The following is a 12,833-nucleotide window of genomic DNA, read 5'->3' on the forward strand; positions in this document are numbered from 1 at the left end:
CTTCTATGCACCAAAAAAAGTGAAGCGACGAAAACTCCCCCACCTTGAAAGATGATCATATCCATGCCCACATCTCGAATGTAACTAAGGAACTCAAGAGACTCCCAAAGGTGTATGCCAGGATCCCACGTGTGAGGCTAGAGTTGGAGCTCTAGCAAACACCAAGGAAAGATATGTCAATGTAAAAAATGGCATCAATGAAGTCCATGGAAAGTTTAATGAAAGATCCTACACAAAGTGGCTCAAGGTGGGCGGGTGCGCGAGCAAAGGCCAATGAACCATGCAAGGTAGGGCCTATGGAATAAGGTGGAAAGATGGAGATAAGGCCTTCAAATGTATCATGGAATGGAAGGGATGAAGAGGCTCCCCCTAATAAGATGTAGCAAGGGTGGAGGTGGGAACCTCCTCAAAAATGTAACAAGGGTGGAGGTGGGAACCTCCTCAAACGATGTACCAAGGGTGGAGATTGGAACCTCCTCAAAAGTTGATTGGTGAGGAAGAAGTATCTATACCCAACGATCCTGGATCCCAAATGTAGGGTGCTAAGAGTTGGTACTCTCACAAATGAAAGCGATGAGTGAAAAACATGCAACATGAGGGTGGTGGATGATGATGGAAGTGGTACACATACCTTGAATGGTGGAAGGTAATCTAATGGTGGGTGAAGGGGTGTCCCCAAAATAGATGTGTTAGTGGTAGGAGATAGATCCTTCTCAATAAGAGAAAGAGGGTGCTCGGATACAATGCTCAACAACGAGGATATGTGAGGTATGGGGGGCTCGTCCCAAGGCTCAAGATGTGGCAATACACAGCTCGATTGGTGAGGCCATAGGGGACATGTGGAGCTCCTCATTAATGCATCATGATGTGGTTCAAGTGATGCAGGTAGCAAACATGTGACACTGGTAAAACCTGTGTGACCTTGGGAGATAGAGCAATGCAAGGGTCAAAAGAAAATAAATTGATGTGAAGATGTACGTGGGAGAAATCCACGTGAACCTAGCTAGAGCAATAAAAAAGGTGCAAAAATCCATGGAATGCCATAAAATGCAATGGACATCGGTACATCATCTCTAATGAGATGACCATGGCTCTGCTCAACATGATATCGACTAAATCCTCCTAAGCGTCCTTATGAAGGAATGGAAATACACCCCACCCACCACCACCGAAGAATATGCATGAAGCTCGTAGCATGGAAACACTTGCATGGTGGTAGAATGGTGTTAAAAACACCTGCTCTGCTAATGGATGTGTCATGATGGGAAAAGATGTATGTGGGGTAAATTAAGGATGGTGTTGAAAACGCGTGCTAGTGGATGTGCCATGATGGGAAAAGACATACATGGGGTAAATTAAGGCATAAATACACACAAAAAATGGAATGCACATATGTGAAAAAGAATGTCTCCTCTTTTTCTTTTTTCTTTTTTTAGAGTTTTGATTTATTTTAAAAAATAAAAGAAAAAAAGATGCTAGGGGGTTAGTAAAAAAAGAGAGAATATACACGTTAAAAAAGGTTAGTGATATGGGAAATAAAATTATAAAAAAGGAGAAAAAAAGGGTGAGGGGAGGTTAGATAAAAATGAAAATGCTCCTCAACTTGCTATTCCACTAGAGGCCTTTTTGTTGTGGAGAGAGAGAGAGAGAGAGAGAGAGAGAGAGAGAGAGAGAGAGAGAGAGAGAACCGATTGTGAATTATAGCTCGCAATAACCATTATCCACTATTGAATATTTTTTTATACATTCTATGGATTGTTGTGTGGGCACACAATTTGGATTCTATGTTCTTGCGCTACTTGAAAGAGTGTAAAGATATGAAGGCTTTGTCACTCTTTGTCATGAAAAGCTAGTCTAATCACGTCATGGAAAGAAGCAACAACCTCTCCTAAAAGAAGGTAGTGCTCCGGCATGAAGGTGCCCCTATCTCTTTGTGATTAAGATGGTTACGCACAACACTAAGATATGAGTTAGAATGTACTTGGAAAGTCATACTCAGCTTTATGGTATGCATGCTTTTCTCTGTGTGTGTGTGTGTGTAAGAGAGAGAGAGAGAGAGAGAGAGAGAGAGAGAGAGAGAGAGAGAGCTTTATGGTGTGCATGCTTGTGTGTGTGTGTGTGTGTGTGTTCACAAAAAACCTGGGTTTAGTGTAATGTGAATTGTTAAAATCGAGATTTAACCTGAAAAAATATAATTAGAAAGTTTTGATGAATTGTAATTTTTAGAGGTATATAATTATTTGACCTTTATTTAAAATTTTAAAAATTTTAAAAATGTTAAATGTTCACGCTTCAAAGGGTTTTAAGTTGTTAATATAATTCTTACAATTTTTGAATCAATACTAATTATTTTTTAAATATTAATTAATAAGTACTATTAGTAATTAATAAGTTATTAATAATTAGTAATTACTAACTTACTAATTAGTTAATATAGTAAATTAGTAATTGTTAAGTTTTAACTTGGGCTCTTGGAATCTTGGATAAATCATAAAATTAATGTATTTATTATTAATATCAAGTTGTAAAAAGTTGTAAAGGTATGCCTTTGTTAATGTATTTACTTAATGTCAAGTTGGAGTCCAATGTCAACGTTTTCATGGTACCCACTGCCCACCACTTCCCAATGGTCACCCACCGTCAGCGTACATGCTACAGTCACTACTAATAGTGGATTGATTTAGCTTGCATTAGTTTTATTGACTTTTATTGTTCGGACAAAGAAAATTTTGATTTTTTTCTTTTGAAAATAAAAAATTAGAATCCTTGGAGTCTGGAGCTTTAGTCTTTTTAATGGAGTCCCTATACATTCGACTCCTCACTCCACAGTCTCGAGTTGGATCGACTCTCCATTCCTTCGACTCCGTTGGGAGGAAGCATGATGCATGCTTAGGTTACAGCAGTTTATAGCTTACCGACTCCCGCTCAGGTATATGCTCTAAGTTTTGACATTTCATTCATGATTCTTGTGCTCCATGGCCACCAGCAACTCCTCCCAGCAGTACGCTTGATGCCCAATGGAGCCTCTGCATTTCAACTTTCCCATATTCTCATTTGCGCTGATCTCTCTCTCTCTCTCTGCGTACTCTACGTCACAGGGTTTTCACCACTTTTGGCTGCTTGTTATGTTTATGTATTTAAGAGTCACCCTTCTCATGCTGCCCCCCCCGAGAGGGAGAGGGAGAGGGAGAGGGAGAGGGAGAGAGTGTGTCATGTGTGTTTGATTCTTGACCTCAAGGCAAGGTCCATCTCGACGAGCAGGGTAGCCGCTTCTTGCTCTGCTGGTGGTAGAAGTCATGAAGCCTTGCTACGACGTTGTAGCAAGGCTGTTGGGAGTGCTCAATCCTCAAGCGGCACATTCCGCATGCACGAGTGCGCTTCCGCCCCAGAGGTGTTCATCACCCAAGCTTGTTAGCACCTGCGCGCCTTCAACTGGTGGCCGCACCCGACAACTGCACTCCGTCAGTGCGTCCTCTCCGACGCCCTCCACCACCCACCTGGTGTGTGGATCAACACACATTTCTTGCATGTAGCCTTCCATACTCAGTCCTTTGACTCCCCTCTTGGCGGCCATCTTCTCCATCTCAGCGGACATACTCAAGGAACGATTCATTGCTAGCGCGTTGGTAGGTCCATGCTGGTGTTATTAACATTATGTTTAGCTAAAAAAGTCAATATAAGATAAAGTGGGGGTATGATAAACTCATCCAAAAGTTTGTCAAAACATATTCATGTGACATATCATTGGAAAGAGCTTGAAAAGTAGAATCTAGATCTACTTTGTTCCACAAATTTGGAGTTTGCATGTTCAAGTTATGGCCAAAACAAATTTTTTAAATACATTCCCATTTTGAGGGATTTTTTTTCATTTTATCTAATATTGACTTAAAATAATAAATATTCATATAAAGTCACCTTTCTCATGTACGATACTAATGCAAAATCTTTCTTTGAGAAAAAAAATTATTTTGTAGTCTAGGCAACAACCGTGGGGGGTGAATAACCTCATTCTTGTGGCCTACATGAGTGTTCTTAGGAGCTACATCCCTTCTATCAATCGTCATCTTGCCTTGCAACTCATGGTTCAAGTTTTTCACATGTTAGGGGATCACGAAATGGTTATGGATGGTAAGCATTTTTCTTTTTGTCTTGATGATCCACATATCGTGATGCATGATCATTGATAATGTGTGCATTGTATACATGTCTTTTGGAGATTGTGGATTCTGATAGATGTATGTGATGTGCAAGACTTTGATGTTGTTATGGTTTGAATGGAATTTTTTATGATACTTATGGGTAAGAGGCAAGGTTTGATGATATTTAGTAGCTGAATATTGGAACTTGAATATTGTAATATTTTTGGAACTTGAATATTGGTGAGGAATCATGCAAGGTAAAATGGTTTCAAATTTGATCGTTTTGGATATTTAAAGCGTATCTATGTGATTGAACACGTATTCAAGTACATATTTTAAAATCTTAAAAAATATATCGTTTTCATGCTACTCTTTAATGGCTCGTCTCGAAATTTGTCCTCTTTTAGTGACTTCGCGGCAAATACTTATTTCTCTTACTTTTAAATGACCATTTCCTCCGAACGCGCTCTCATCCATTCTCCAAAAAATTTCACAAGCTTATTCTTAGTTTCACTCCTCTGCTTCTCTAAGAATTTCACAAGCTACATCTCATTCTCATTCTTTTGCGTCTCTCATCTTCTAATAGCTCTGCTAATATTTTTAACTTTGTTAGTAATGAGTGATACATCTAATCGTAAGTTTCATTTGAATATCAAGCTCAACCAAGAGTACGCAACTACATGGAGTATCCTCATATTAAGAAATTTTATCATTTTCTTTTGCCTTAGTTGCATGAATATCCAGATTCTTGGGTAAGTTGGGTAAGGGAGAAGGCAGTGTCTATGGTTTTGGAAAGATCTATCAATCCAGTTGATCCTGATTTCCCCTTTCCACCTAAGAAAGGAGCTAAGGGTACAACTTCAAAGAAAAGAAAAAAGGAGAAGAAGAAAAGCCATGTCAAGGATAGCTTATCCAAAAATAAAAAGACCTCTGCCAAAGAGAAGAAGGAAAGAAAGAAGAGCCCTACTAAGAGCAGATCTTCCAAGGGAAAAAAGAGCACTACTAAAGAGAAGACCCATTCTAAAGGGAAGAGCCCTCAGGCTATAGAGAAAACCCCTAGCTTTCTTGCTAAAGAGAAGAGCTCTTCACCAGCTCAAGAGAAGACTCCTATCAAGAGAAGACCCCTATCAAAGAGAAGACCCCTGTCAAAGAGAAAATCCAAATCAAAGAGAAGACCCTTGTCAAAGAGAAGAGTGCTACTAAAGGTCTTCCACTTCACTCACCATTGAAATTTAAAATTCAGAAGCGTCGTTCATCCAACAAAGAAAGTAAGAGGGCAAATGTTGGCTCCCCTTTAAATTTCTTTTTCATGTCCCCCAAGAAGACTGCCAAGTCTCCAAAGCCAACCTCCAAAGAACCTTCTCCAAAACTAGACCCCACTGCTAAATCTCCCTCGCCAACACCTAAAGATCTCAGAGAAGAGCCCAACTTACCACCAGTTGAGGAATCCACTGTAAAGTCTTCCTTTCCAACACCTCAAGAGCTCAAAACACCGGAACTTGAACCTCAATCAGCCAAATTTGATCAAAGCAAATAGAAGAGAGAAAGATTCTCTAAAGATCAAGGGTCATCCCATGCCAAAAGAAAAGTTGATTTTATTGAGTGATTCCACAAATTGGCTTTTGTTTTGTTCATTTTGTCCATATGAACACACCCTTTTTGGGACTATATTTTGTACTTAAATTCAGTATCAACAATTTGATATTCAACTGTTAAACCTTGTTTTGTGTTGCGAACAATATGTTGAGCATTTTTGTCAAGAAGTCAAGACGAAATTTAGCAGAATATATTGATTACATTATTGGAGAAATCTTTTTCAGCTTAAAAAACTTGCCCTTGCAAGTGGCTCAAATACAACTTTTTTTGGGGGAAGACATGTGATGCATGAGGTTACACTCTCCATCCTTGTACTGACAACAATATCATCTACTTTGAATCTATATTCAGGTGATGTTTCGTCCAGAAACTCAAGCGACTCTCTTACATGTTGTAGTCTCCAGTTTGATGTTACTATAAGGTTCCTACTAGGATCTATGAATGGATGGACTATGATGTTAAATTCAAACTCTGGACAATTCTCTTCAGAATCCAAAGAGACCTAACTACCAAGCTTGCTTTTCCATATCCTATAGTCATAGCCCAAAACTAGGGATTGACGACATAGTTGGTATGAGATAGACATAGAATTTGGGCTTACTCTACAACTGATATTGTCGCCAATATGAAAAGTTTCCTTGGTACTCCATTCTTCTCCAAGTACAGTGTCCAGATCAGTCGTAGATAGTCTTCTATTAAGCCACATCATTCTTGTCCTCTGCAATTTCATTGTATTGAAACATGCCACAAAGACATGTATAGGCAAGAACCATTGAATTTTTATCCTTCTTGAAATCCTTCCAGGAGACATAGCTTTAAGAATATCATCTTTGATTTTGGATTTGAAGCTTGTTATGGTATTTGGATCAGGAACTTCCCATTCGAGTGACATTAATGTGGGAACAGGTATGTCATATAATTCTCCATGAACACCTTCTCTTGATGTAACCCTGTATTCTGCAAAATACACAAATATATCCATTGATTTGTAAAATGAAGGTGGTTTGTCTGCATACATTACATTTGCAATCCCCTTGTGAATTGCTTTGAATGTGCCACTTAAGCTCTCAACAGGCTGCCACTCCACAGCTGTTGATGGAAAGATAACTGAAATTAAACCAACAACAAATATATCAGAAGGAGAAATATTGTGTTGTATCAAATAGATAAAGTTTTGTTAAATTACAGTAAGAATGGAGAATTGGATGTTCATCCAAGTTCAACACCATGTCTTTGGCCATGTAGACATGTTGGACTTTTGCAAGCCAGCCATTGTCGGTCACTTTGAAGGCAAGAACACGACCTTTCCAATGGGATTTCACTTCATTTCGCTTGGTTCTTTTCACCTTGTGGGCACCTTTGCAAGAGGGAAGCATTGTTATCTAATCATTCACACGAAAAGACATGGGTTTCCAAACACCATCCTCTCTGGTGTTATGAAAATAACAAGAAGTTATATTATGAGAAGGACGACGTGAGGACGCCATAGAAGCTCACAGATGAGAGAAAAATAGTGAGTCTTTTGAAAATGCAAAGAAAGGAGAATAAGCCATATGCCAAAATGGAGGGAAGGTGGAAAAGGGAATGAGCCATACCAAAATGGAGGGAAGGTGGAAAAGGGAATGAGCCATACCAAAATGGAGGGAAGGTGGAAAGTAGACGTTTGAAAAAATTTGGTGATTTGTCATTAATAGCATTGTTTTCAGAGCCTGAAAAGAGAAGATTTCGTATCTTCCTGCTTGATTTTTTGAAATATAAAATGGAACAAGATGTCACTATTTTGGACCCAAACTTTAATGTTAGCTATCGTAAACGTCTAAATTAAGCCGTTTTAGCCATTCGCCACTAAAATAGAACCGTTAAGAAGACATTTAGAGGAGACAAGAATGCCATACTTTTGTATACGTGTCAATTCACAATTGGACAATTTTTTAATCCTTAGATTAACAAACAACCCTTTTCTAGCCGTTTTTGGCCCTAATGAAATAGCAAGAGTGAATATGGGACTAGTGGTTCAATCAATGTACAACTGAGTGCCATTAAACAACATGTTGATTCTAGAACAAATAAGTTTGCTGCATATGCTCAAGGACATGCTCAAAAAGCCTTGGAAGAAGGTATGAAAAAACAAATAAGGAATGTTGAAGATAATATTGCATGCATTTTTTGAGTTGCATATTTCTTGGCAAAGCATGACATTGCTTTTTTAAAGCACCTGTACTTGTTAGAATTACTTCGATATTGTGGGGCTCCTAGTGTGCTAGAGCAACTTTACAACAATAATAATGCTGCTGCAGTTTTTGTTGGTTTTATGGCATATTCTATAAAAAAGAAAACAATTTACAGGCTAAAGCAAAGCCCTGTGTTTGGCGTCTATGTGGACGAGTTTATAGATATTTCAGATGCAGAGCACTTGATAGTTTATGGTAGCTATATGTATTGTCATGAACCACATGCATCTTTTCTATGTTTGTTGGAGGTTGAAGATAAAATAGCCAAAGGATTGTATGGTTTGTTAGATACTTTCTTCAAACTGCATAAAATAGATGTGTCAAAATTTGTTAGCTTTGGGTCAGACGGGGCGTCTGTCTCATGGTTGGTAAAGATAATGGCCTTACAACACTTTTAAAAAAATGAAGTCCATATCTCACGTCTATCCATTGTGTGGCACATCGAATCCATTTATATGCAAGAGATGCAACAAAGCATAGTGATTATGCTCGTAAAATTGATGCAACTTTGAATGACGTTGGCTCATTCTTAAAAAAAAGTCCCACTCATATTACTAAATTAGTCAAATTGCAAAAAGAGTTTGATTGCCCTACATTACGTATGAAGGGTATTCATAAAGTTCGTTGGCTAAGTCGGCATAGGGTGATGTGTACTACAATTGAGGTTTTGGAGCCTTTGCTAGAATTTCTCAAGGTTAAGAACTGTGCTCTTTTTCAAAGAGTATGCACATTTAAGTTCATATATTGTTTGCACTTTCTTTGCGACTTGCTAGAGCATGTTACATACTTGAGTCTTGCTTTTCAAAATGATTTTGTTGATGTCATGACAATTTCTAGTTTGGTAGCTGCAACAATTGGTACTATGGAATTCGAATTCATTGTGGATCCTTCGATTGACATGAATGCATGATGGCAACATGATAGCAAGGGTTTTCCTTTGATCCCCGAATATGGATCAAAGAATGGTCAACTTGCGGCACTTAGAGCATTCATCAAAGGTGATCATTTTAGAGAAGTTAAAATCGAGAGGTGTGCCATAGGTTATGACCTTGTAATTGCAATAGGGTTTCAAAAAGAGTATTGCACACTGCTAATGGATTCCTTAAAGCAAAGATTTGTGGACAATGCGGTCTTGGCCAACTTGAAGATTTTATGTCCATCTTTATTCCCGAGTGGGAAGCTTTTGAAAGCATATGGGGTTGAAGGAATGAATGCCTTGGTTGACTTTTATGCATGGCCAGAAGAGATAGTCAATGGAGAAATGTATGTAAACCTTGTGGACGAGACTCGACGAGAGATGCATAAAAAAAGAATTTCAAGTGTTCAAAGTACAAGGAGCTTTGGATTGGAAAAATCTCCCTTTGTGTGAAACTTGGACATGCATAAGTTGGAATACTTTGCTTAAGGAAAAATATACGAACTTATTGTGCTTGAGTCAAATTGCCATGATCCAGTACTGCAGTACTACATTTTGTGATAGTAGTTTTTCTACACAAAATAACATCAAAACACATTTAAGAAACAAACTTGAGACAAGAAGTTTGGAATCATTGTTGCATATATCAATTGAGGGTCCAAATGTGGAAGATTTTGATATTGTTGAAGCTATGGAGGCATGGAGGAACGCTTCTAAAACATCAAGGCATATTGATGGAACTACACAATACTAGTGAGTATTATTGGAGCAAGATTAACATTGGGTTTTTTCGATAATATTTGTATACTCTTACTTTTTTCTTATGCATGATATCGGTTTTTTGACCATGAAGTTGGAAGAAAATCAAATCCTTTTTGACCATCGATTGTTGAACACGGTAATGTAAAATGATTTTATAATCTTACACTAACCTAGGTATAATATAATGTACTAATTTTTTAGTCTTTGTGCAGATACTAAACAGTCAATCGATGGAGTATCGCAGTATGTTCCACATAGTATTTTAATCTTTCCCAAAATTTTGTATCCATGGTAGCTATGCTTTTTAGCATATCCTATGGACATTTCTACTTTACTTTGCCTATCGAAAGCTATCACGGAAGAATGTTATCTTTTTGTTTATCCATAGTAGTTTAACCCCTCTATGAAGCCTTACCTTAAAGGATGCCAAATGCCTTTGCATGAGCGAGAAGTTTGCTTTTGTATGAGTGAAGTTTTGATATTAATAAACGACTCTTTGGTTGTTTATATTTGTCATAGATGACAGAATACTCATATAAACTTTTTGAATGTTTACTTTTTGAAATGCAAACTTTTTGAATGTTTACGTTTTGAAATGCAACTTTAGCGAATGGTAGATATTGGAAAATAACTCTAAAAAATGGTTGATACTCAAGTTAAATTTTTTTAAGCGTAAAATTTTGGGAAAAAAAGTTTTGAATTATTCATCTAATTGAAAAACCTTAGTACAGTTAAAACCAAAGGTTTTTGTATTGGTTGTAAAAAAATGTTTTTCGTGAACACTGGAGTGTGTGTGTGTGTGTGTGTGTGTGTGAGAGAGAGAGAGAGAGAGCCCTCTGATGTGCAACAATCCAATTGCTCGACTTGGTTGAATGTGGTGGCAATGCGTAGGGAACCTTGGAATCTCCGCTAGTGTGTTGACAAATACAGCATGTGATGTTGTTTTGTAGAGCACTGAGAGCCCTTGGATGTGCAACAATCCAATTGCTCAACTTGGTTGAATGTGGTGGCAATGCCTAGGGACCTTGGAATCTCCAGCTAGTGCGTTGACAAAAAATACACATTTGATGTTGTTTTTTGTAGAGCACTAGTCAATACAATAATGTAGGCCATGAGAACATCAAAAAACAATACTTTAGTTGATAGTGTAGATATTTGAAGGAAAGACTTCCTATCCTGCACGCCACCAACACGATGTTGCTCCCTCCTGTGGTGTACACACTTCCTGCTGCCATTGCCAGTGCTCTGTTCGTCGCGGCTGTGGTGTGGCTTTTCGTGCGCCGCGATGCGCAGCTCGCCCCGACCCCGCCCGATTGGCCGCCGGTCGTTGGGCATGCGCTTCTACTGCACCAAATCTTGACCGGCGGCGCGGTTGTGAAGGACTTGCGCCGCCGCTTCGGCCCAGTGTTCCGCCTGCGAGTAGGGCGCTTCTCCTACGTCTTCCTGGCCAGCGCTGGGGCAGCTGAGGAGGCCCTGGTGAAGAATGGCGCATGCATGGCCTCGCGCCCACTCCTGCCGTCCACGGGCATCTTCTCCGCAAACCATCGTACCATCAGCGCTTCTCCCTACGGCGCCCTTTGGCGGACCCTGCGCCGCAACCTGGTGAGCGAGATGCTCACTCCCGCCAAGGTCAAATCCCTCAAGCCCGCCAGGGATCTCATCCTCCAACGTCTTCTCCACAGATTGGCGGTACAGGGGCGAGGAGGCGGAGCTGTCGCTGTCTACGCCAACTGCAAGAAGTCTGTGTTTGAGCTTCTCCTGTTAATATGCTTCGGTGTGCACTTCAAATACGAGGAGGATAAGAACGTGCAAGGATTAGATGGCACGATCGAGAGGATTTTGAAAGAGTACGTTAGTGTGGCGTCAATGGCGGAATTCTACCCCGTGTTAAAGCCGCTGGGTTACAATACGAGGCGGATCCGCCAGAAACTCCAACATAAACATATGGAGATTTTCAACAGTCTGCTGGAGGAGAAGAAGAAGGCTGGTGATCTGGGGAAGGCGTCCCCTGGAAGCTATGTAGAGACACTGGAGGCCTTGCGGCTGGAAGGAGGCAGATCAATCTCGGCGGAAGAGAAGGCGGCGCTCTGCACAGAGCTGCTGGTGGCCGGGACGGATACCACGGCGAGCTGCTTGGAATGGGCTATGGCGCAGCTAGTGAACAACCCACACATCCAAACTAAGCTGCATGCGGAGATCGAAGCGACGGTAGCGGCGCCGGGCAGCGTGTTGCGAGAAGAGGACGTCGACAGCATGCCATACCTACGAGCTGTGATCAAAGAGACGCTAAGGTTGCACCCCCCTGGTCACACCCTCTTCCCCCACCTTGTCACCGAGTCTTGCACAGTTGCAGGCTTCCGCATACCTGCAGGTTCTCTCGTGGACTGCCATCTGCCTTCCATCTCGAGGAACGCTGCTGTCTGGGAAGACCCCCTGGAGTTCAAGCCGGAGAGGTTCTTGATGATGGAGGCGGTGGTGGACATGGCGAGCAGCAGCAAGGACATGATCCCGTTTGGCGCTGGCAGGCGGATGTGCCCAGGAGAAGGGCTGGCTGTCATGCACGCTGCTCTCATCGTGGGTCGCCTCGTGCAGGCGTTTGAGTGGGAAAGTCCACTCCAGGGCCCCAACAAGAAGGTGGACATGGCTGAGAAGGTCGAGTTCACAGTCGTTATGAAGACTCCTCTCCTCTGCAACATCCGTCCAAGGAAAGATCATTGCATGCCCACATGAAGAACGGCCATTGCATGCCCACATGAATATCGTTTGTCATAGTAAAACACAGCATTTATGTGTTAGAATCTAGATTATCAGTAATGCCAACATTTCGTCAATTAGAATTTAATGCGATCATTTGGCTTCGGATCTGCTATGTATAATATATGTCAAGTTGTTTATGTACACCTCATTGTGAACTCTGTTGGGTATTTCAGAGCTTCACGTCTGTCTCCATCTTGTGTGTGCATCCTGATTCCTTATTCATTTGTAATTTGTGTGTGCGTATGAACACCTACTTAGGTGTGAACAACCCTTTATATATGGAAAGAATGAGTGACACTATGTCACATGTCAATAGTATGTGTGTATCATGTGTATGTGATGTGTGTTGCATGTATATATCAAAAGATAAGGCTTATACCTATAAAAGCATTGTACTTGGTGAGGTTCAATAACTCTAATTATAATCGTCAT

At 40.4% G+C, this 12,833-nt stretch overlaps 1 protein-coding gene across 1 annotated transcript; it reads left to right on the plus strand.

Moving 5' to 3' along the window:
* The first annotated feature begins 10,804 nt into the window (after positions 1–10,804).
* On the plus strand, positions 10,805–12,578 carry LOC147638889 (cytochrome P450 77A4-like). Its single transcript, XM_086785317.1, has one exon. It carries the CDS (start codon positions 10,839–10,841, stop codon positions 12,372–12,374), a length of 1,536 nt encoding a protein of 511 aa, XP_086641443.1. The 5' UTR covers positions 10,805–10,838; the 3' UTR covers positions 12,375–12,578.
* The last annotated feature ends 255 nt before the right edge of the window (positions 12,579–12,833 follow it).

Source organism: Cibotium barometz, chromosome 4, assembly GCF_041138505.1.
Source record: "Cibotium barometz isolate CiBa-2024 chromosome 4, ASM4113850v1, whole genome shotgun sequence".
Lineage (NCBI taxonomy): Eukaryota > Viridiplantae > Streptophyta > Polypodiopsida > Cyatheales > Cibotiaceae > Cibotium > Cibotium barometz.